Source organism: Gymnogyps californianus, chromosome 4 (assembly GCF_018139145.2).
Source record: "Gymnogyps californianus isolate 813 chromosome 4, ASM1813914v2, whole genome shotgun sequence".
NCBI classification, from domain to species: Eukaryota; Metazoa; Chordata; class Aves; order Accipitriformes; family Cathartidae; genus Gymnogyps; species Gymnogyps californianus.
The window spans coordinates 6722827-6747822 of NC_059474.1; the positions used below are offsets into that span (position 1 = coordinate 6722827).

At 44.0% G+C, this 24996-nt stretch overlaps 1 protein-coding gene across 5 annotated transcripts; it reads left to right on the top strand.

Annotated features, from left to right (window-relative positions):
* The first annotated feature begins 113 nt into the window (after positions 1-113).
* Positions 114-24835, top strand: IMMT (inner membrane mitochondrial protein). 5 transcript variants are annotated; one of them, XM_050896524.1, is made up of 16 exons: positions 114-201; positions 7200-7276; positions 7701-7890; positions 9746-9866; positions 10511-10635; positions 11114-11120; positions 11690-11791; positions 13822-13958; positions 15001-15104; positions 16655-16790; positions 17645-17774; positions 19815-19829; positions 21427-21650; positions 22882-23013; positions 23405-23534; positions 23886-24835. In XM_050896524.1, the coding sequence occupies exons 1-16, from the start codon at positions 157-159 to the stop codon at positions 24491-24493; spliced, it is 2283 nt and encodes a 760-aa protein (XP_050752481.1). In that variant the 5' UTR covers positions 114-156; the 3' UTR covers positions 24494-24835. The 5 variants fall into 5 exon arrangements, with proteins under 5 accessions (XP_050752481.1, XP_050752482.1, XP_050752480.1 ...); XM_050896525.1 differs by lacking the exon at positions 11114-11120 and having other exon boundaries at positions 10511-10591; XM_050896523.1 differs by lacking the exons at positions 11114-11120; positions 19815-19829 and having other exon boundaries at positions 10511-10591.
* Positions 24836-24996: the final 161 nt, after the last annotated feature.

Below are 24996 nucleotides of genomic sequence, written 5' to 3' on the forward strand. Positions count from 1 at the left end.
GCGGCCACGCCCCTGGCGGAACGGAAGCCCAGGCGGCCGCCGCGCATGCGCGCCGCGCTTTACTCGCGGTGGGGGGGCGGAGGCAGGCGGCGCTGGCAGTTACCGCGCACGGCGCCTCCCTGCAGCCTGCCCCCGGCCGCCACCGGCTCCGAGGCCATGCTGCGGGCGTGTCACCGAGCGGGGGTCGCTGTGGCCGCGCAGGTGAGCAGGGCGGCGGGCGGCGCGCAGCCCTGGGGGAGCCCCGCGAGCCGTCCTCGCTGTCGCCTGCCCTCCAGCCGGTGAGGCGTGGCCGCCCGCCTCGCAGGGACCGGGCCGGGCCGGGACTGCTGGCGGGGGCGACCGGCGACAGCGCGGGCCGGGAGGCGGGGGGGAGTACGAGGCGCGGCGCGTCCTCTAATCGCGGCGCAGTCTTCTCTGAATGACTCCGCACGCGCGGGCCGCGATTGGCTGCGGGGCTTTTGAGGGGCGGCCGCGAGCGCCAACGGGGCGCCTGGGCGGGCGAGGGCTGGGCGCTAGTAAGTCGGGTGTACTACGAGTCCCGGCGTGCAGCGCGCCGGCCCTGCGCGGGGCGGAGGGGCGCGCCGGCCGCAAGGCACGCCGGTCCTTGTAGTCTGCTACGGGCCTCCTACCGGGTGGCAGCCCCGGGAGAAGTAGGGCGGGCTGGATGGCGCGGGGCGGGCCTGCCGGGCCGCGCCGCGCTGCATGCTGGGGGCCGTAGTCTCCTCGGCGGTCATCTGCCGGCGCCGGGCCTGCCGCCGCCTCTCCCGCCGGTCTCGGCCTCGGGGCAGCGCCGGGTAGCGGCGGCCGCAGCCCGGAGGGGCGGCAGGGCTAGGCGGCGGCACACGGCCGGCCGGCTCCTCGGTGGCGGGGCGGCCGCGCCCGCTCACCGGCGGGGAAGGACGTGACCTTGCCTTCCCCGCCGCGGCCTCCCTTGCGCCGCCCCGGCCTGCGGCAGCCGGCGCCTCACAGCCCTTCCCCGTTTTGACCCCAGTGGGTCCGACCAGCCGGCCGTGTCGTTAACGACGGGGGTCCCGGTGCTCAGGGTGATGAGTAACGTCAGCTTTCAGGTGTGAGGGGGTCTGTGGTACCGAGTGGCAGTAACGGGGATCCTTTAGTCCTCACAGTGAGACACGAAGAGGAGGGAACATGCGATGCCGGGGAAAGAGTGCCCGTTGGGCGTATTTTCTGGACCTTTTCCCTTCCTCATCGGCAGAGGTTAGGATGATAATATGCTACGGAGCCTTTTTAAAGCAGTCGGCCAACTTTAAGAAGCCATAAGGGTTTATAGGTGAGGGTTACTCCTCTGCTAAGGCCCCAACTTGTATTTCAGGTGTCTGCTTAACGATAATAAAAAGCAATCTGATTAGATCACTTCTACATTCAACTTTACATTCCAGTGTTCCTTACTCTCTATTCACACAGTTCAGCAAAGGAAAAGCTGTGCGTTCAGCCCCCGCTGGCTCTGTAGTTGAAAGGTAACTGCTTTAAAGCTAGCAACCTTTTCCACTGCAGCAGCTGGCATTTCCTCTGCTGCTTTATAAGGCTGGAGAGTTCTCTGGGCCAGGTCATCTGATGCCCGCTAAAATAAGGCTCTGGGGTTGCAGGCCTGTGGAAAGTTTTAGCTGGGAGTTGAGAAGACAGAAGACAGGCTTTTGCAGATGTTTATCACTTAGGGTTATTTGCATGTATTCAGTCTTTAAAAGAATGTGTCTAGAATGACTGTACAGCACTGGGAAAGCCGGTGTTGTGCTTTGCAGCTCAGAAGTGTGTCTTTGGTCTGTAAACGTTCGGTGGAAGAACCGTGCAGACACGGAGGTGCCACAACACTCTGTGAAGTTTTTTGTCTGTATCCTTGCTGTTTGGTCCATTACTTCAAAAAATAACTTTTTTTTCCTTTATCCCTACTCATATTTCCTGATGAGACTGAATACAACGGAGATTTAGTTTGGACAGCAAAAGTGGGCATGCAATGAAATAGTTTTTTATACATTTTGCTTCTTTTTATTCATATTATAGAATCATAGAATGGTTTGGGTTGGAAGGGACCTTACAGATCATCTAGTTCCAGCCCCCCTGCCATGGGCAGGGACACCTTCCACTAGACCAGGTTGCTCAAAGCCCCATCCAGCCTGGCCTTGAACACTTCCAGGGAGGGGGCATCCACAACTTCTCTGGGCAACCTGTTCCAGTGCCTCACCACCCTCACAGTGAAGAACTTCTTCCTTACATCTAATCTAAATCTGCCCTCTTTCAGTTTAAAGCCATTACCCCTTCTTCTATCACTACATGCCCTTCTAAAAAGCCCCTCTCCATCTTTCCTGTAGGCCCCTTTAGGTACTGGAAGGCTGCTAGAAGGTCTCCCCGGAGCCTTCTCTTCTCCAGGCTGAACAACCCCAACTCTCTCAGGCTGTTTCATAGGAGAGGTGCTCCAGCCTTCTGATCATCTTTGTGGCCCTCCTCTGGACTTGCTCCAACTTATGTTGGGGGCCCCAGAGCTGGACGTAGTACTCCAGGTGGGGTCTCATGAGAGCAGAGTACAGGAGGAGAATCACTTCCCTCAGCCTGCTGGTCACGCTTCTTTTGATGCAACCCATTAGTGAGGGCAAGCTTTGGGGCATACTGTAGTATATACACATGAAGGCTGTTGCTGGTCCCATGGACTTTCTGCCACTAAAACTTGTTTCTTTTTGGGTGGCAAAAGAGCCAGAAACTGGAAATAAGAAAGAGATGTTTTAATTATAGTGCTTGTTTTGCAAGAGGTGCAGAATTGTGGACTCTAATCAAGAAGTGCTAAGCTGATCTGAGACGATACTAGGTAGTTTTTCCACAAGTAGTGAAAACTCCCGTCGTGGAAGTCAGACCCTCTGGCTGTTAAGAGCTTGTCACGCAGATGCTGATGCTGTCAGGCCTGGAAGGGGCACCAGCGGGGTGATACCAGGATGCTCCATCTGGCTGTGCTGCCTGTTGCCTTGCTAATAAGGGAAGGCATCCTCGCTGCCCTCATCCTCCTGCCTGGGGGAGTACGTTCAACAGACACGTTCTTGCCGGAGCAGCAGCATTGGTTTATTCTCTGCTCCAGCTGCGGATTCTCTGCTCCAGCTGTGGCTCAGGCAGCCACAATTACACAGTTTCTATATCTTATTATCCGTCTTCCATTTTCTTGTCTTTAGTACCCCTTCAGCACTCTCGTCCCTCTTTTTCTGACATGAGACTCGGTGTGTCCCATGTCACGTTTAGGAGTTTCTCTCGCCCTGTTCGGTTAGCTAAAGCTCAGGCCAGAGGCTTGGCGTCTGCCTGCCGACCTGATGGTGGCATAATTAAAGAGAGAGTGACAGCACCTTGCTGGTACCTTGCTGTTCAGCTAGTGAAACTTGATTGTTTTGCTTTGATACAGCCCCAAAAGAGATATGTGTCTTTTGTAAATATCAGGAGTAGCAAGTTGTAACAATATTTTTTAAGAATGGAAATGAACCCTTTTAACGTATATGTTATATGGAAGCTGACAGTGAGGCAAGTCTGCTTCTGTTTTGTGATGTTAAGATACTCCTTTACAGGTTCAAAAATCCAGTTGTCTAAGGAGAGCTGGACCTGGTCAGGACTGTGGGGTAACAGGTCCCTGAGGATGCTCGGTTGCTTGAGCAGGCTGAGAGAGCCGGGAAGCAGAGCGTGGCTGGATGGGGATAGCAAAGCAACTGCTGCTCCCCAAGCCAGAGCAGCGTGAAGGTTTACCTACGGAAAAGCCCAGTAGAGAGCTCGTGGTGGAGACTGGGAAAAATTTTATCCTTCTCTCTTACTGTGAGCTCTGTGCGTGGAGGATCGGTCAGCTTGTTAACAAAGTAAATTGAAGTTGTGGCTTTGAGAGAAGTGGGTCTTCACAGCAATTTCATAAATGTTTTCAGCTACATGTGCAGTGCTGCAGAGAGACTCTTTGTCCCTTATTTGGAGTATTTCTGTAGCTTTCTTTGAAAAGAAACAGGGCTTTTTGTAAAAGGGTATGATATTTGGCAGAAGTCTTGAATGATGGGAAATCAGTTTGAGTTCTGTGGTCAGATATCCTTGTTACACCTAACCTCTGTCATAACGAAGACAAACTTCCTCTGAAGTTTCTGGTTTGCTCTTTCTAAGTACACAAATCCCACGTTGCAGAAAACCGTACGTGTCTTGCAAGCTTCATTCTGTGCAAATTCTGGGTCAAGATGCTTGAGCCTGGTGACTAGGAGAGGTTTAACTGGGACTGCACGAACGCAGAGGATGGCGTGTCCTGTGTCCGGTTGTTTGAAGTTACGTGTGAAGTGTAAGCCTGCAAGGCAGATTTTATTTTTTTAATGATGTTCTGCCGTGCCATGCTGTACCTGTCCCGAGCGCTTTGCCAGGGTGAGCTCACGTGGATAACCTCAAATGCCGGATTCACTGGGGCTCTTAATATTAACCAGAGTGAAGGTATGATGTTCCCTGCAAAGTGATTCTCGTGGTGATATAATAGTAGATAATGAATGTAAAATAATAAGTATTTAAGAACTTAGGTAAAACAAATAGCAAGTAGAACTGCTGGAAGAGTAGGAAGAAATGGTAACAGCTGCCTTGCAGTGCCCTTGCTACGGGGATCCGTGCTGTGTGCGTGATGCCTTATCAAAAGGGTTTTCTCTGTCTTCTCTTCTGAAGGACAGCAAGTGCTTTATTTCTGCCTTTTACAGGGCACAGCAATGCACGTGTAATGTATTTCTTCCAAATCCTTTGAGGCGTTATTACAAATAAATAACAAGGGTCTAAAAAATTACTAACTCCTGGAAAATATGCAAAGGGAAGATCAGAAACTACCTGTAAGTTTCCAGATTACAGTGATATAGCAAATATAAGCAATAGTATTATGATGGCCGAAAGAGAGCAATGCTTCTTTAAAAAATTTGATTTTTAAAAAATTGGTGATTTTTGGAGGTAGTAGTGTATTTGGGTGTGAGGGAGGAAAATTAGACTTGGGCTTCTGTTCATAAAACATTGATACCTAAAGATTTTCGGTGGTTGTTCCCCTGGCCAGCTGCAGGAATTTCTGTTTGGTGCAGCATCTGGAAAGAAAGAGTTGGTGGGGACTTGTTTTGGGTTTAGTTATCGCTCCCATTGCTACGTGTACGCTAGTGTGAGTGTCTGACATCGTAGATTGAGCGCCTGCATTTTGGTTCCTCTCATCTTGATGAACAATAAATAAAAATGAGGATTCGGCTAATCATAGAACAGCCCTGCTTGGAAGGGTCCTCGAAAGATCGTCTGGTCCGAAGAGCGTCTGGACTAAAAACAATACTCCCACCAAAAAACCCCTCCTGGCGTACAAAGCATAAATGCTGAACTACGAGAAGCAAGTCTTCTCCTCTGCCCTGCTAGCACAGCCTGTTCTGAAGTGCAGGAACAGACGTGTTGACTGAAGGTGGGAGAACTGAACGGGTACGGTGTTACTTGCATCGCTAGGTGGGAGTAGGAGTTTTAGCCAACGTGAAAATGGATGAACTGGCCCAGGCACCAAGGTTACGGTTGTGGCAGCCTCCAGGAGCGCCTAGAAGGCAAGTCCAGCCCAAGCGAGGACGTGGGAGTGAGTTGCCTTAAGCTCCCTCTTGCTGTGGCGCAGGGTGGGATAACCTCCAGAAAGCCTGGTGAGGGGCTTGGGAGTGACGGCTTATTTCCAGGTGAGCATTAGGCAAAATAACGTAAACCCAAAGTGTTGGAAGGGACTAAAAGTTCAGTCTGAACTGATCAACAGAAAATCACTTTTTTTTTTTTTCTTCTCATTTTATTGGATTGAGCTGTATGCATAATGCCGAAATATTTTGCTCATCCTATGCTTCATGGTGTAACGGGGACCTATGGAGAGTCAGGAGCATGGCCAGCAGTCGATTCCAAAATGATTTAAGAGGCTTTTATTAGTGAAGTTCCCCTTGAAAGGACCAGCAAAGCCTCAGTGTATGCTTCTGGGGCAATCAAGTCTAATAATTAAAAACATTACAGCATATATTTATTATTTTGTCGCCCTTTCTATCCATTGTAAACCAGAAAATCAACCACGGAGCACAGCTAGGGCTTGTGAAGGTCTCAGGGGTAAGAAGAGCACGTTTCCTGTTGCTGTACACATGCTCCTGTTACTAATTAAAAAATTTTGGCTGCTGTTCTGGAAAGAATAAGAATTCAGTGTTCCTGCCTTTCCTCTCTACGCTGTTGGACAAGGATGGGACTTAAACCACAAGATTTGTACTTGTTACTTCTTGCCATATGCAAAAGGAAATAGAGAAACTTATCTTCTGAGGGTATGTTGTAGTGAAGCGTCTCCCAGTTTTGTTTGTTTGGTTTTTTTTTAAAGAAAAATTTCCTAGTTGGCCAAAATATCTCAACTGTGGGAAAATTCTTTTTGTGCCTTGTACATTGATTTCCTGTGAGTCCTGTATTTCTCTCTTAGCAATTCACTTGTGGGGGGAAAAAACATCTGAGGGGGACAGCGTTTTTCCTTCTGTAGGCTAGAGTAGCATAACTAGTCTTTCTGGTAAATCTTAATTTTCAGCTAAAATATAAAGAAGATAAAAATCTTGGGTAATGTGGTTTTTGTTAAGTAGAATATAATGAAATATCACTCTTCATATAGTAATTTCATTTATATTTTAATCTGATGTCTGTCTGGAAAGTATGCGTTGTTAATTCTTTTAAAGAGGAAGTCTTGGTTTGGAAGCTCAAGGAGAACTGCTTGTATATCTTCAGAAATAAACATATTTTTCAGTATTAAATATAGTTTTTAATAGTTTTAAGTATTTAAACAGCTGTTGTTGTCTTCTGCACTGTTCACGGCCGAGCTGTTCTAGCACATGAGATAGTTCAGATTCTCTTCAACAATCCCAGTTGCACTGCCCAGACTGGAGGTACGGAACATAAATAGGCAAAATAAATGCAGAAATAAATGGGGGTAGTGTTTCCCCCCCCTCGTTTTTCAAAACACCTAATTACTTCTTAAAAAGCCCTTAACCTACAAGCTGCACGTGAGAAAGCTCTCTCCTTTGTTTAGGGAAAACGGAGTCCAACATCACTGCTCTAGTGCCGGCTGCCGCTTTCCTTCGGAGGGCGTGCAAGATGTGGCGATGGAGCAAACCGGTCCGATGCTGCTGTTGAGGTGAAGAGACGTTTAAATGTGCTCACTGCTTAACTCTTGCCTCCTCCACCCCTTGCAGAATAGCCGGTGTGGGAGAGCGTCACTCCGTCCATTACGACTGTACCGTGGATATGCTACCCCCTCGGGAGAGTCTGGGTACGTAGAAGGTTTTGGGGGGTGGAATTGGTTCTTCTGTTGCGTTGATCAAGAGGGAATCTGCTCCTTAGTTTCACGTGAGAGCAAATGGGTAGTGGTGGGATTTTTTTTTGTAGAGTAACTCTTACTCTCATGGTTTTGTGTGTTCCTTGTTTGATTCAGTCAGATTTAAATGAAGCTAATTAAGATGATCAGTATTTAGCAGGAAGGTTGTGGGTTGCCGTCTTATCTTTGGGTTAGTCACGAACCAGTACGGTACCAGGGATTCGCTGGTGCTGAAAGTGATTTAAAGTGGGTGCTGGGTTTGTTGGCGAGCTTCTGGAACAGAGTGGTTGTCTGCAGCTGTAAGCTAAAGACTCACAAACTGTTTGATGTCTGTCATATAATACAATTTACATAACTTCCACTCTTCTTTCCCCTTCAGTGTTTCTGTAGGCAAAATCATTGGTGCAGGTGTCCTGTTTGTGGGTGGAGGAGTAGGTGGAACCGTCCTGTATGCCAGCTATGATACGCAATTCCGGGAGAGCGTAGAGAAGGCCGTTCCCTACTCTGATAAACTCTTTGAGATGGCACTTGGTCCTGCACCTTATAGCGCACCGATGCCAAAGAAACCGGTAAGTGTTTCCCATTCACCCTCACCCTTTCATTTTTCGTTTTTTTGAAAGAGAGAATCTGCTCTTAGTTTTCAAATTCTGATTGATTTTGCTGTGTGCTAAGGATTTAAGAATTTTAAGAATTTTTAAGAATTCTTAAATTAAGAAGGTTTAAGAATTATACTTTGCGCTGCATAACAGTGATGCTTGTACATTTCCCATTATCATCTTGTGATCGTGGTCTGTGGGTTGTAAAACTGTTATTTTTATTTACAGTAAAATAATCTAGTAGGATTCTAACTGAACAGCTCTTCTGCTTATACTCAAATAAATCGGGGGAGAGAAAGGTAGGTGACGCATTGGAATTCAACTGTTTTACTGTGGCTAGAAATTCAGTGTAGTTAGCAATGTAGCAGGATTAGACAACTTTTATTCTAAGCTGAATTGATTTTAAAGAAAACTGAGAACTCTTCAAATCAATAAAACTTCGAATGGCACAGAGCCATGCATAAGCATCATACTTTGAAATCTTAGTGGCATGACCCTGCAGAAAGAAAAACCTGACACTGCCTTCAGCACAGCTCTGGAAATTGAATCTGGAAGTTTCTCTGTTTCTGCATCTAAAAGCAAACGCTTCCCAATTATCCAAGAATGCTGAAAAGCTGCTCTGGCTGTGGCTATCCTGAGCTTTCAGAAGCCATTTGACCTTCAAAAAACCTAAAATATTTTTAATTGGCTTTTAAGAAAGCTGTTGTTAATGAATGGGAGAATATCAGTTAACCGAAACTGTATCTCTTCTGGTTTTAGCTACACTTGACTTGTGATCATCCAAGCTCTTAATGCCTCCCAGACACTAGCAAATTTTGCAAAGCAGACCAGACAGCAGAGTTATCACCTGCCCAGTCACGGCTCTAACTCAAATGCTTTTATTTTTACCTTGTGGCTTTGCATGATGGATATTAAAGGATTAATACCATAAAACCTCACAGTACTCTGCGCTCGAGTAAGTGTTCGTCTGCCCCAAACACTAGCATCGGAATCCCTTCAAAGGGAAATCAATGAAGTCATGCAGATCTGATTCTTCCATGCCTGTCAACCCCACACCATGCCTGTAGCATCTTCTGTTCAGTGATATCCAGACAAAATCGTGTTTGTTCTTTTTTAAAAACATATCTTTAATTATGCAGTCACGTATCTTTAAAACAATTTTATATCTTTTCCGCTCAACTTCAAAAGGAATTGCCTAGAAACTGGACTGGATGGGAGGGGTGACTCCTGTAAGCATTGGTGGACAAAAAATTACAATTGAGGGAGCGAGCTATTGGAGCACTTACCTGAAGAAGTGAAGCTGGGTAGGGAAGACTGATGGCCTAACTTGTTTTGACACTAAATGCTCAAGAGGTTTGAAATGAAGAGGAGAAGTGTCAACTGAATTAATTTAATCTATACCTGTATGGACTAAATAATGTCCAAGGGGAAAGAATTGAATTCTGCTTTCTGGAGTTGTTTCAGACCTTCATGTGCGTGTGATTTTTATAGTTTCTGCATTATCTGTAGTGTTCAACACACTCAGAAGTGTTTGGAATATTTGGGGCATGAAATTATTTGCTTTTTATGCATACCTTAATTTGTTTGTAGTGAAAACTGCCACTACTATACCTTCAGTTTTGTAGAGGTGAAAATCGTAAAGATTCCTTCTAAATTAAAAATCAAGGCAAGAAATTATGGCCTTGGTACTGTTTTCATGTGTACCTTGAAGTTTAGATTTATGATGCAGTTGTCTGAACATGGAAATGTTCTTTTCCATTATAATGGAATCGGTGAGACACAAGCTGTTTGGAAGACTGAGGATATTTCTTATTTTTGATTTTTCAAGATACAGCAAGGTCCACTGAAGATCTCATCTGTAGCAGAAGTAATGAAAGAGTCTAAACAGCCCACAACCAAATCCCAGATGAGCAAACCAGAAGCTGTTGCTCCTTCAGAGGAAAAAGAAGGTACCTTTACAGAATGTCACGTAGAGAGAAGCAAAAGACTTAATCATGTCTTACATCATACATCCTAGGGTAGATTAAAATAGTCCTTTGGAGTGGCTGAAGATGACTATGTTATAATTTCTTAGAATTAATGTTATTTTCTTTTCAGTCATGAGAAAATTTGTCTAAAATGGCTTTAGCTTTTTTTTTTTTGCTTTTTTTTTTGAAATTTATTTACCTTATAGAATATTTGGAATCTAACACAAACAATGACTATCCTGCACAGTTGAGATATGAGACTCAGCAGGAAGAGCACTGTGGGTGCTGCGCTCTGAGGCCATTTACCTCTTCTTCTTCATGCAAGCGCAGGAAGCTTAATTTTGGATAATTACTGAAGTACTGTAAAGCCAGATCAAATGGAACTGGTTTAGAGAGGAGCGGTTGTGACATCTTTTTACATTTCTCTCTCATGGCTCTGTGTGTGTGTATGTGTAAGTAATACCTGGTTGCTGTTTGTCCAGGAAATTCTCTTTTTTCTGGAAATAATAATATCAGTGTCCAAATAATATGTTTCTACAGAGGAAAAAAATTAAGTCTTATATCCCTGTTCTTACATTATAGCTCATGTATACTAACCACTTTTGTTCTATTACTGCACTTAACAGCAGGCAAGGCTGCAGCACAGATCATCTCCGCAACCGGTGTCGCCATGTCAGTGCCAGCTCCGGGGATACAGACTGAAGAAGGTGAAAAAAAATCATGTGAACATGATGAAGAAAACCAAAATCCTGTAGCTTTGAGTGCATAAATTCATACTTCTGTGTTGGTATTTGTCAGTGTTTAAAGGCGTGATTCGTTGTGCCTTTTGCAGAAGAAACAACTTCCATCATCTGTTAATAGATTTTTAACATACTAAGAAGCTGAGATTGATACCTGGGACAGGTATAGGCATGAATGCAAGAGGAAAGCCTGCCTTCATGCTGAACTGGAACTTGTACAGTCCAGTTTGCCTCTGCTCTTTGTGGTTTTCTGATTGCTGTTCAGAAAAGCGTGTCTGCCCAGGGCCAAGTGAAGAAACTGCGTTTATTGTTTAACTCAACAAGAAGCACTAGCTTTTATATGATAGTCTCTTTCAGATGAGATTATATTAATTTCCTTATGTATCAACACATTTCATAAAAAGTATGCCAGCAATAAGTAAATACTTTCTTCGGAGTTAGCATCAGCATTATTAAAAGGTAACCTGATGGTTTTTGTTGCTGCATGAGTCTGAGAGCTGAGAGGTCTGGGCGCTCTCCTCAGTTCAGACGCAGACTTGCTGTTGGTCTTGAGAGAATTACTTAGGTCAATTCTCACTCTTACAGGCATTTTAAGTGGCCTTAGGCTAGGGAATAGAGTATAATCGTGATTCACCATAGCTCCCTCCCTAACCTTTCTTTACTTTGGCTGGACTCTCCAACCATGCCTAAGGAGAACTGAAAAACAAACCCAAGAACAGATATTCACTTAAAACTTAAACTTGTCTCCATAAGTGTTTTCCAGTTCTTGCTTTGCCTTTAATTTCTGAATCTTATATATTTTTGTAACTAGACATCATAAAATGTACAGATGCATGTGAGGTATCCGTGCTACTATTTTTAAGAAGATTTGAGACTGGCCTTTGTAGTTATGGGTATAGAAAAGCTTGAGGTAGTTTCAGCATGGCTTTGTGCAGAAGTCAGATTTATAAGATGATACTGACTATAAAAATCAGTTTTGAAAAGAAAGTTACTTCCCTACAAGTAATCCATATACTAATTTGGCCTCTCTGCTAAAACAGTTTAACTCTTTTTACTTCTGAATAGGTAAAGAACATGAAGGTTCCCATGCTATAAAAGAACGGTCACCAGAAGAAGTTGCAGCCCGGCTTGCCCAGCAAGACAAAGAGGAGCAAGAGAAGATAGCGGGTAAGTCCATACTGATAGTTTTCCTATACGTATTATACGCGACAGAAGAATTGTTGGACTGTATTGGCTTTAGAGTTCTAAGTTGCTTGTGCACCTCTTTGTTGTTGTTGTCCCTGTGTTGTGTTGGCAGAATGAGTGGTATTGAAGCTTCTTCCACCCACTAAGAAGTAACTGATAGTCAAAGGATGATGGAAAATTTGGGGTTGGAATGGACCTCCAAGGTCTTTAGTCCACTCCCCTTGCTTGGAGAGTTGGGGCAGGTTGCTCAGGGCCTTCTCCCCTGGAGGTCTGAAGCTCTCCAAGGGTGGAGATTGTTCCACCTCTCTGAGCAGCTTTGCCAGTGCTTCTTATGATGGAGAACTTGATACGTCCCATTAACTTCTCTTGTTGGCACTTGGATCTGTTGCCTCTTGCCCTTTCTCTGGGCACCTCTGAGAAGTCTGGTTCAGTCCCTTCTGTAACACACCATTAGATGTGGAAGCCATTACTTAAGACACCCCTTTGGCTTCTCTTCTTTAGGCTAGAACAAGCCTGGATCCCTCAGCCTCTCACCTGTGTCATGTGCTCCCATCCCCTAACCATCTTAGTGCCTCTCCAGTGTTCGCTTCCCGGTTGGTTTGTACCTTTCTTGTACTGAGGCTCTCAAAATGAGACACCGTATTCCAGATGTAGTCTCATAAGTGCCAATTAGAGGGAAATCATTCCTTCGCTTGACCTGTGGGACGTGCTCTTGTTTGATGCAGCCCCGTTCACGGTCAGGACTCATTGCTGCCAGAGCATGCTGTTGACCCGTGTTCAGGTTGCCATCTTCTGGGATCCTCAGGTCCTTATCTACAGAACTCCTGCCTCGACTGGCTCTGTAGTGGTTCAGGGACGGGATGTCAAGGCTCTGTGAAGAGTTGCCTGTAGGTTCTGGGTTGGGAACCGTGACAATTCCTTGCTTGGGTTCTAACTCAGACAGACCTATTAAGCCAGCTGTATTACGGAGAGGTGGTCTGGCTTTTCTTGTGCCCCAAAACTCATGTCCTCCTTGTGTCTTGCTCAAAACAATGAGCTTTGCTTCCCTCCTCACCCCCTACTTGGTTTATTAGATTTTCAATAACTTCTGGGCTGTTGTTTGGTCTTGGTTTGGCTGCAGCATGATTGTTTAAATCAGGAGGTTTGGCTCCTTTCCTGGTTTGCCTCAGGGGAAGCCAGAAAAATACATTTTTTTGGGTAGGTGGTGTTTTGCTGTCTAGTATGTCCAGGCAATCTGTAGCCAGCTACCTTGATACTTAGCTTCTGAAAGCGAACCCAGCTCAGATTGCTTCCAGTGTCAGAAAGCGTCCATATCGTCCTCCAGCCGGTGTTGATGAGGATGAGAGGGAGACCAGCCTCTTGGAGAAACGGATGGGTGTTGAAGGGTGACTTCTTTTTTGCAAGTGAAGAAGTTGAGAGGTTACACTGAAAAAATCCAGAGGATTATTTACTGGAAAGGTGGATTTACTTACCCACTACTTAGAAATAAATATCTGGTTCCAGAAAGGCAGATATTGCTCACTCTGATTAACCACTCTGGTTTGGTTCCAGCTTGAATAATTAATAACTCATTTGTGCTTCTGTACCAATAGGAATAGATAGGTGAGTCCACCATCTTCTTGGCTAGGAAAGTTAACTCCGTATTTGGAATATATCTTCCTTGTGGAAGATAGGAAAATTTACTTGTTTTCTCTTAAAAACCATTATAACAAGTGAAGGTGGGATATACCTATTGGATTAAATGCACCCCCCTGCAAAAACATGGTAAAGGCCTTCCACTGAGTAGTTTTATTGCTGTAAATGCAGACGTGCGCTTATACTCCTCCTCTAAATCAGGAGCGCGTTCTGGCGACCTTTCTTCATCTGTAGGCTGCAGCGTAGTTCCTGAACTGACCAGCTCTTTTGGGTCATAGAAAATAATGTAAAGAGACACAGAGGATGTAACATGTCATTTTACTAACTATAAAGCTCTTTTCCTTATAGTTTAATTGACTTAATTCATTTTTTTCCAGCCCTTGCAGCAACTCTAGAAGGAGCCCTAAGCGCAACTGCTCGTATAACCCTTCAGGCGATTACTGCCCAGGAGTCTGCTGTGCAAGCAGTGAATGCCCATTCGCAAATACTGAAGGAGGCCATGGACAATTCTGAGGTAAACTGCACAAATGGGGACATTTTTTTTTTTTGGCATTGTGTTCAGCAAAACTTTTAACCTCACAATTCAAAATAAAGTTGGAAGCTTTTCTTGCAACGTCTTTACTTTTATCACAGTTTTAACTAATCTTTCCACTTGTGAAATGTGGTGTAGTTGAATAATACAGTGGTTTTGCTTTTGAATTTTGTTTTTTTTTTTTTTTCCCCCCAACTCCTTCATTTCCCTTTTGCAAGAAGAAAAGTTCAAGTTAATACACTGATAGTCTTCACGTTGTATTTTAATTCATTGTATTTTAATTCCCAAGCCTGTTTTTCACCTAGGTGTAGTTAGGGTATCATGCTGTCCACCCTGATAGTTCCGTTGAACTATTCCCTTTGCCAAAATCTTCTTGCTGGATTGTTTGTTTCTTGTCTGGAAATGAGATGGGGATGTATGAGTGATACCACTTGTGGTTCTGGTGTGCTAATGCTGGGGTTTGTGTGGAACCGCTGCTGCCTATTCAGTTCTGGAGCAGAGGATATAATTTAGTTGTTAATCAGTGAGCAGGGGCATATGGGCAACTAAACAAGCACTCGACATTTAATCTAGTAGTTCGTAAAACAAATGTCTTGAGCTTAAAAGCAAACTCTAAGCATTCAGCTTACTTTAAAATTAAGCAACTTTAAAGTATTACGGTACTTTAAGTATTAAGCTTAAAAGCAATTTTAAAATATTACAGTACTTTTATACATGTAGAGATTTCCCCCCAGAACGTTGTGGCACGATACAGTGATCCTCATGCAAGCTCTTCTATGTGGCCAAATGGCTGTTGCTCAGGTGGAAAAAAAAACCATTAAGAATCAAACAAAACCAAACCAAAACATTGGAAAAGAAAAATCATTCGTAAAGCTTCCAGCTGTGCTGTTGGTAAAACACAAGAATGTTGCTCAGTTTAAGTGAAATGTGTAGCAACGTGTGAATCTCTACAGGCTTTCATTTGGTTGATAACTCTCTTATTTAGTGATGGTGATGACCCTAATTAGGAATTTGTGCTTCTTAGGCTGCTGGGGAGAAAAAATCATCTCAGTGGCGCACTGTGGAGGAAGCGCTGAAGGATCGGAGGAGAGCAGTGGACGAAGCCGCCGATGCCCTTCTGAAAGCCAAGTAAGTTGCTTGTTTTTAAGGCTTATGGAGTGGTAAGTTAACATCACCCATCCGAGGGCTGGCAGACACTAGATGAGTTTCTAGAAGGTATGCAGTCACCTGGGTTCATATTAAACTGACGTGTTTGTGCCAAATCAAAAAAAGGTTTCATACACTAGTGAATATTTTAATTTGCAGTGTGTACTCCTTAGGTGCCTGTACACATAGTCCTCACTGTACCAAAGAGTCTGAAACAGTCCTATTCTTCTTTTTAAGAACTTGTTTATCTCCTTAGTACTTATATACGGTGTTGGTAAGTTCAAGTAAGATTAAAAAAAAATTCATTATCCTTTTAGTATTATTTTTGGATAATTCTGTCAATATTAAACCTATTGTAAGGACTCTGTGACTGCACACTCTGTGTATTGAGTCAGTAACATCACTAGCTTCTTTTAGTTGTAATGAAGAATTAAACCTTACAGCATCGTTTGGCAGTTCCATCTGTCAGCAGAGTTGCTTTTAAGGTTAGATTTTTATTAAGCGCGTGTCTTAAGAAAAACTTGAATTCTGAAATGGAGCAGTGCTGGTAACCCAAGGTTCCGTATGAACCGCATTGATGTGCATTGAGTCTGGTGTGCAGACTCATTGCGTAGGGATTATAGCAGCAAAAATAAGATGACAGACAGATATCTCCAAGTTGCCCTTGTAATGAGGATAGAAATAAATTTGGAAGCCCTTTGATGCCTCTGAGGCTGAGGGGCAACATCATCCTTGAAGTTGCACGGTTGCTCTTTAAGTGATAAACTCTTATCTTTGAAGTTGCTGTGCTGACTAAAAATAGTTAGGAGGCGTAACTGAGGTTTCAAAGAGTAAAACAAAGCTAACACAAACCCCAGATGCACTAGCTTTCATTCTCTATTGCTCTACTGGATGCCTTCACTTTTATTTATTTACTTATTTTGAAGCTTGTTCCTTATTCCAATGAGGTCATTAGAAACCTCCATTGGTTTGAATGGATTTGGAAAAGGAATGCTTTTTCACTTTTTCCTTGATTTCCAATTATGCTGGAGGAAAGCGGTTCATTCTTAATTACAAACCAAATAATCTGTTTTTACAGAGCTCTGTAAATTTTCTCCCATCCTCATTTATCTCCACCAGTCACCATGTCCAAAATACTTCTGCAAGAGTAAGCCATTTATGTTAAAAATGTTTCCTTGATACTCTGTTATGTGATGGAAATGTCTGCCTTCTAATACTAACTTAGTTTTACTAATACTAACTCCTTTCAGTGAACTTTCTTTCATCTTCCCCTTCCAGCTAAGTCTTGAGTACTAATTGCACTATAAATAATGCTCATTTTACGTGGAATAGACACACTGACATCTTTAGGTTTCAGGCTGTGGAAAAAAAATAATCTTTAATCACAGCATCTTAGCCATAGAGATGGGAAGCACCAGTAGAGTTATCCAGTAGTTCTTGCTATAAATGCAGAGAGCGTACAGTAAACTTTTCTTTGGGGTTATGTCGTAAGACCTGTATGCATTACAATTAGCAGCTGCTTCTCTTTTCAGAGAAGAGTTAGAGAAGATGAAAGGCGTAATCGAGAATGCCAAGCAGTCTCAGATCGCAGGAGCCAAATCTCACATTATCGCTGCAGAAGAAAATCTTCATCATATGATAGATGACTTGGACAATGTCGTGAAAAAGGTAATGCTTCCCCTGACTGTTTGTAATTGCCGTTAGAGTAAGGGCTACTTGGCAGCTTGCGCAGACCTCCCATTCCCAAATCCTCTGTAGTAGGTTAATATTTTTACAGTGTAAATTCCGTCCTTTCTTAGCTATACTCAGTCTTTGAGCTGATTATACTACCAGTAATCAGACATGACAAGATCTTTGCGAGAACTTGAACTCTGTCCTGAAAGAGTCTCCAGCCAGCTTGACTGGTGTCAGTCCTTTCTGTGGGCGACTTGTAATTCTTTCCGTTTGATTCCAAGAGGAATTTAGCGTGAGGTCAGGGCGGAGTAGGAGCATCACTTGGTGGGTAAATCACTTCACAGCTCAGAAGACTGGGGAAGAAACGTAAAGGTGCAATTTATCTCCCTTTGCAGGACAGCTGACAATTCATCAGGTGCTTTTTGAGTGAATTTAGCCTAATAGTGGGATCATCAGAACTTACTAAGAGGAGGGCAGCCATCACAAGATTAGCTTACTAGGCCTATATGATAGCTGTAAGCAGAGAAAAAGCTAGAGATCTTTAAAGATCCAAACTGAATTCAGGGTGCTCTTTTGGTCCTGTCTAGGCTACAGACTGGCTATCTAGTTACAGTGTGCGTGTGAGACAAAACAGATTAGTGGTAGTTCCAGCAAATAATTATTGTATACAAGAGGTTTGATATCACAGGGTGGGTTTTTTTTCTCCCCCAAGCGAGTTTGCTTTGGTTGGGCTGGAGGGTGATGATACCTGCCACTAACTCAGGGCCTGGCTTTAAATTATGTATGCCTCCGTTTTCAATACTTGCCTTGAAAAATAAACTGATCTCATTTGATGTCTTTTGTTACAGGTTCAGGCAGCACAATCTGAGGCCAAGATAGTAGCTCAATATCACGAGCTTGTGGCTACAGCTAGAGAAGAGTTTCAGCGAGAGCTTGACAGTATCACCCCCGATGTACAGCCCGGCTGGAAGGGGCTAAGTAAGTCTCCGATTGCGTTACTTGTGTTGTTATAGTGTTTTTTTTTTTTTTTTTGAATTGTGTCCGTTTTTATTTGTTTGTTGGTTTGAAGCGAAAATTAGTTCCCAATTAAAATAAGTAATCTAAGGCAGGTGTCATAAAAAGGCTTAATTCTGGAAGCTACCTGTGCTGTATTGGAAGTTTCACAGAATGTAGCTCTTGTATGACAAATAATGTACGGTTGTTTAAAGATCTCTTCCCTCCCCTGGTATTCCAGGAAGAGCGCCAGGTCACTCCAGATTTGGATCAAATCTGTGTTGCTCACTGATCAAGCATTTGTCTGGTTGACCCTCTGTGATTATAGGTATTATAATACACCATTACTACAGAGTGATAAAGAACTCCCTGAATTTCTCTAGATCATCACTGAATTGATAGCTATACCAAAAGAGAGAATTCATTGTTCATACCCTACCTACCCCAGTATATGTTATTTCTAAATTAAATTGACACAGTAACTTACCTTGAACAATAGCCAGTGCTGCACAAAAGCAGTGCATAGGCATCGTATGGGTTTTTATGCTGTTACTACCACAATTCTTTGCCTGAGATCTGAGATCTCATGAGCTCGTATTTATTTGAGGTGCTTGGGTTTTTCAACTTGAGCTCTCTTCTGCTTTCCTTGTAACAGAAAAAATTGTGAAATGCGATTCAAAAGCATAGTTCGACTGTTTCTCTCTTACTAGAGGAATAAATGTATTACCTTGAGCTGTTGGAAATGTTCATACACCACAGTGTTGCAGAAAGCAAGCAGGAAAGGAGTCGGACTCATGATGAAGTTGCGAAGGCTCAACAGTCAGCTCATCCACAGTAATCCCCTCCGCACACTCCCTGCCCGCAGGTACCGATACTTACCTTAACTACTTTCGTTTTAAAGATAAGCAGAGTTGCAGAAGGTGGAGTGTGTGCGTATACCATTACTGTGGATAAGCTACTGCAAGAACTCGTGTGGTACGTCCATGGAACAATTACTGCCTGTTGTGGTTCAAAAAAATTAATTCCCTAAAAAACGTTTCCCAGATATTTCCAGTCAGGGTTTTAACATAAAATGTACTAAGTGATCTCAGACTTTTCTAGCCTCAGTGTTCAGAAGGAGCTGTCATGACTTTATTTCTGAGTTACAACAGATTTCTTTCTAGATGTGATAACTACTGTTTGAAAAGTGTGGTGTTAATATTGCCTAATAGTTTTCTTGAAGTATACTATGAAGAATTACAACGTACTCTTTCTTAATGCTACTTTATGCTTTAGAAATGTGAACCTTAGCTAGGAAAATGATTTTGTGGACTAAATGAATACAACCAGAGCTCTGGAATGGTCATTTTTTGTTTAAAAAACAACCAACCAACCACCCAGTACATGTGGGGAAAACATTATAAATTAACAAATCATTTGCGGAGTTCGCTGTTGGGGTATTGGTTTTGAAGAAAAAATTTTATTTAGGCACCCTGGAGATGGAGCTGCCTTTCCTTGTGCAGGATAAAGGGAGAACGTCTTGGGTTTTGTGATTGCTGCCCTTTTGAGGGAGGAAAGGGAATCTCCTGGTAGCTTCCATGCACTCAATTTCATGCTGGTGTGACCACTGATGTATATGGGACTGACTTGTTAGGGTCTGTGACTCTCACTGCCGCTTGGGAATTTGTTTCTTAACCAACTGCTTCTGACTTATAAGAACCTAGAAATGTCAGACTAAAATTTCCAGTGTCCTGTTGCACTTTTCTACTTCAAACTTGTATGCCTTGCTTTGGCTAAACTTAAACATCGATCTGTGGGTTTCCAAAGGTGATTTTAGTGGTTGGGATGTTTTGGGCTACATCTTGCCTGTAATACAGAGGGACTTCTATACTCGACATACTGTTCTTCCTGAATTCCTAAAGACTTGGACTCGTGTTTAAGCCACTGTAGATAAGAAGCTCTTAGTTTTCTATGTTACTTTTGCATGACTGACTTGCTGTAGTGAACGTGCATTAACTTTTCCAACCTCTCCTCTTTCTGTTGCAGAGATAACTGACTTAGGTGAGTTACTGTAACTTGTTCTGGTCTTGTCAATGTCATCTCTTCTCTTTCTCCTTTTTTATGTTCGTGTGGTACATGACTTTAAATTACAGGCAGTATCAACAAAGGGGTGAAATGTTGCATTCCTAAAACGTTTCAGGCTGAGGTATGCTTTGGGATCCTTTCCACTAACTTTGCACGTCTAGCTTAAACCACAAACTCTTTGTCTAGCAGCACTTCCCAGGCCAGTGTGATTGCTGGCTTGTGAAAGCCAGGTTTAAATGTTCTTTGTGAATTTAACCTAGTCGATGCATGCTGCTGAGATTCCAATGAGAAATAGAAACTTTGACCAATTCCAGTTAAGCTGTGGGATGGTGTTTGTCCTCAAGTAGGCCCACCTCGCAGCAGTCCTGGCTTGAGAGAGGTGCTGGATACACCAGCTCCTGCTGATGCCACTGAAACGTCTAGGTACTTTGTATGCTCGAAAAGCCACGTAGGGCCGCTCCGAGCTGGGTCACCAAAACCAGATTCGTTTAATTTGAAGTTGGCTTGACTCTCCGAATTTAATCTTCACGACTGATTTTAGAAGTGTCGATTAACTCTTTGATTCTGAGGTTGATTATTATTTATTTTTTCCCTTTTGATCAAAGAAACGTAATTTAAAACCGGAGTGCAGTAAAACCCCATTCTGTTTGTAACAGTGTTAAGTTCAACAGCTGAGCGTAGGGCTGCTGGTCGGCTTCCCTGCTGGACACGAGCACTGTTGCACTGAGCCCTCTTGTGCCAGTCCCTTCTCCAGCACTCACCAGGAGGATGGCTGAAGGACTGTTGAATTTCACTTGCTTTGCACCCTGCAGGAACGCTTTCCCGAGTAGTCCCTGGCTTTCCATACAGGCGATTTAGCTGGCGGCCAGTGCAAAATGAGCTGCAGCATTTTACAGAGCCGCTGCCATTCTCAGGTCATCAAATCTACAAATGTTGCGGGCGGAGCTTGTGTCTTCCTCCTCTCCCAGCAGAAAAACAGCAAACTTAGCAGACACAGATGTAGTTGTGACCCCTGCTGCTCTTTGAGTAGCCAAACCTGAAAGGTACAAAGTGGGGTGAGAAATCTGATTGGGAGCAGTTGGTCTGGAGGACTGTTGAAGAGAGAACATAATTCTGGCTGTCTCTTACGATGACTTAGTGTTTTCAGGATCAAATTTCTGTAAGCTTGTACCCAGCTGGAAGTATCGGTGCTCGGGGTTTTACATATCCTGCTGCTCTGTGTGCTGTCACAAGGGAAAATACGTGGTGGTGTAAAGACCAAGAAACGGACAGAGTTGTTGACAGTCTCCTCTAATTGAGTGTGACACGGATATGGGAGTGTAAATAATAGCTGTGAATAATTTCAAAGAAACTAAGATAATTTCTCTCCTAGACAGAAAGTTCTTGCTTGTAGGTGTGGCTCAGAAAGCGGTGTCGGGCGGGCATTAGCACAGGTCAAGGGCTTGAAGTGCTCGGAAACTTTTCATAAAGCATGCTTGCTGGTCAAGCACGCGGAGCCAGCGGGAGGTGGGCAAGTGCCACGGCGGCAGTTTCCCTGCAGACCTTCCTAACGCCCTGTGTTTTTCTTTTTAAGCTGGCCAGTTATCGACAGACGACTTAAATTCTCTCATTGCACACGCCCATCGTCGCATCGATCAGTTAAACAAGGAGCTGGCGGAGCAGCGAGTGAGGGAACAACAGCACATCGAGTCGGCCCTGGAGAAGCAGAAACTTGAAGATAAAAAAGCGTTTGAGGCAGCTGTGGCCAAAGCGCTGGAGCATCACAAAAGTGAGATTGAAATAGAACAGGAGAAGAAGGTAAAGTGGTGTAACACACCTGTTTGAATCTCTGGCTCAGAAAGGATGTAGAAGAGCTAGAGGAAGCGCACAGAAGAGCAACCAGGATGTTCTGAGAGATAGGGCGTCTCCTTTCCATGCTTAGCCTGGGGGTTGTTGAGCAAGGAAGCTTCTGCAAAGTTAGAATGGTAAAATCATACAGCAAAACAGGGAATGACTCTTTCCCGTTGCCTGTCTGCTGCTGGAGATAGGATTAGTGGGTCAGAGTAAATGTTTGATCTGACCCATATGGCCATCTTAAGGTTACATAGTCCCTCCACCCTGCCTCTAGGAGGTATCTCCATGTCCTTCCGCTTTTTGCCAGTGGCTTGGGATTTGATTTCTTTCAAAAGGACTATGAAAACTCCTTAGAATTTTAATGCTGCTTTGCATGTGAAGCAAGTGCAACTTACAAACGCAGGAATTTGGGCACTGGAGGTTTTATCATTTGAGATGCCAGATTGCAGGCAGGTGCTTCTGCCAAATACTCCTGCTGTTTTCACAGTGTGCCTCTGAAAATGAGATTAAACACTGGCCATTAGTTGGAAAATTTGCACTGACATGAGGGAAACTAAAGATTTCACCTATAACCTGTTAGTTCAAAGCATGGCAGTGACAGGTATTAATTTAGAGCTCTTTTTAAAAGTTGCTTGAACTGTCATCTTTGCATTTAATGGAAGGTTGAAAATGACACTATCATTTTTAAAAAACAAACAAAAAAACCCTGTTCAACTGCTCCTAAATAAACCTGCACCATGCCCCCTTGTGCTAACCTCCACTCTTTAAAGTGGCTGTTTTATACAAGAGAGGTAAAAGGGGTATTACCATTTTATTAAACTCTAACTTGGACACTATTACGGCATGTAGGGAAAAGGTAAAGTACATTTTGTTTGGAAGCTGGTTTATAAACACCAGTGTTTAGTTTGTTATGTTACTGTATCTTTTATATAGTATTTTGATAACTGCGCTAAGTGCCTAGTGAATATAACCACCAGTTACAGGCATTGTGGACTGTGAAGCTATTCTTTAAGGTCTTTAGGAAGAGGTTCAGCTATAAAAATGGACCTCGGCAGCTTTCTAAGATGAAACATGGGCTCTGTCAATGCCACTTTTATAAAATGTACCCTAGATAACCAGTGATGGATGATATAATCATAGCATGTGACACGCAGTTGAAAAAGAGCGGTGTAATAACAACCGCTCCTGTGTACAGGTTGAAGAAGTCCGAGAGGTGATGGAGAGCGAAATGAGGACCCAGCTCCGGCGGCAGGCTGCTGCCCACACAGACCATCTGAGAGATGTTCTTAAGATCCAGGAGCAGGAACTAAAGGTGGAATTTGAGCAGGTAAGGGAGAAGAGTCCCAGGGGAAGCAGGGGGATATTTGAACTCCCGCAAAGCACGCGCTTCATAGGACGAGAGTCCTGAACCATCTTCCAGAAGACTGAAATGCAGGCTGGGGAGGGAAGCCTGCTCATCTTGAAGAGATGAAATAAAGTGCCTGAACACGTAGGTTTTATTCAGACTTGTCTTAAAAGCTTTTGCTATAGGTGAGAAATTGACAGTTACAAGTACAGTAACTGTTACATTCACCCTAATAAGGCTTATTACTGATATATTGTATTTACTATATGCATTGTCCCTAGCAAGAACAACAGATTTACAGAAACATATTTTGAAAATAAGGTAAATATAACAGCTGTTTCTGGTCTGATATATGTATCTCGCTCCGTTTCAGAACTTATCGGAGAAACTCAGTGAACAAGAAATGCAGTTCAGACGCCTTACTCAGGAACAGCTTGACAACTTCACGTTGGATATAAACACTGCCTACGCCAGGCTGAAAGGAATTGAGCAAGCAGTTGAGAGTGAGCACTGAAATCACATTTCTTTAAGGACTAAAGTCGCGATCCCCAAAGGCCCGTTACCCAAACCTGGGTGCCTAAACCCAGGCTTAGGCACGTTAGCTCATGGGCCTGGGTTTGCCAGACTGCTGAGCACCCAGCAAATCCCAGCTGCACGAGTCCAAAGCTGGTTCTCCTGAAAGCTGTCGTCTTGTTCTGACCCTGAATGGTGGCACAGACTTGTTTCAAGATCAAGTGCCGAGGGGGCGGCTGCTTAGAGTGTTAGAGGGATGGATGGCTTTTGCTGCTTGTGTTCAAAACTCTTCCCGTACGTGTGCCCCCAACTGAGAGTCCCCTTCTTGGCTTATTTTGCAGGTCACGCAGTAGCAGAAGAGGAAGCCAGAAAGGCCCATCAGCTGTGGCTTTCTGTTGAAGCACTCAAATATTGCATGAAAACAGCCTCTGGGGATAGCCCCACAGAACCACTGGAAAGCGCGGTGAAGGCCATCAAAGCCAGTTGCGCTGACAACGCGTTTACAGAAGCCTTAACAGCAGCTCTCCCTCAGGAGTCCCTGACGCGGGGAGTATACAGCGAAGAGGCCCTCAGAGCACGTTTCTACACAGTCCAAAAACTGGCAAAAAGAGTGGCTATGATCGATGAAACGAGAAACAGCTTGTATCAATACTTCCTGTCTTACCTGCAGTCGCTGCTTGTGTTTCACCCTCAGCAGCGGAAGCCACCTGCTGAGCTCAGCCCTGACGACCTCGACACGTTTAAATTACTGTCTTACGCTTCGTATTGCATTGAACACGGAGATCTGGAGCTGGCGGCTAAATTTGTCAACCAGTTAAGAGGAGAGTCTAGGCGAGTGGCACACGACTGGCTGACCGAAGCTCGAATGACCCTAGAAACAAAACAAATTGTGGATATCTTGACAGCATATGCCAGTGCAGTGGGGTTAGGAACAACTCAAGTGCAGTGAGCTAGGATTGTAGTTTTGGAGGCAGTTCAGCAATCGTTTGTGCCGGAAAGAAATCCCATGATCTCCTAAGGGTTGCAAACCAAGCTGCTGGCAGGGGCTGGAAGCGTTAAATCAAAGCACGGGTACTGTCTTGTTTCCTTGCACTGTATTTAACTTCACCACCTGTTGTATTTGTATTGGGTTTGAGTTACCATGACAACCAACTTCAGGACGCTTCTCTACAATTTGTGTAACAATTTTGTTTCCCCATCTTACCAAGCGGGCTTGTGATCCAACCAAAATAATGTTTGTAACCTACCATTAATGATTTGCCACTTTGTCAGCTGAATAAAACAAGACTTCAACCACTTTCTCCTGCTGTTCAGTCTCCTATTTAAAAATCAAGTACCACTGGGCAGTACAAGAACAGCCTTTCTCCATGACCTGAGGAAGACAAAACTTACCTGTTTCACTCCTTTCAAAGAGCAAGAACTCATTGATGTGATCAATGTGTCTATTCATTA

What these genes read in the sequence shown, in the direction of transcription:
- IMMT (XM_050896524.1), top strand. Translation starts at nt 157, where the DNA reads ATGCTGCGGGCGTGTCACCGAGCGGGGGTCGCTGTGGCCGCGCAG. An exon ending in AGGCCATGGACAATTCTGAG is followed by an intron (nt 13,959 to 15,000) that starts GTAAACTGCACA and finishes TGTGCTTCTTAG; the next exon opens with GCTGCTGGGGAGAAAAAATC. An exon ending in GATGCCCTTCTGAAAGCCAA is followed by an intron (nt 15,105 to 16,654) that starts GTAAGTTGCTTG and finishes TTCTCTTTTCAG; the next exon opens with AGAAGAGTTAGAGAAGATGA.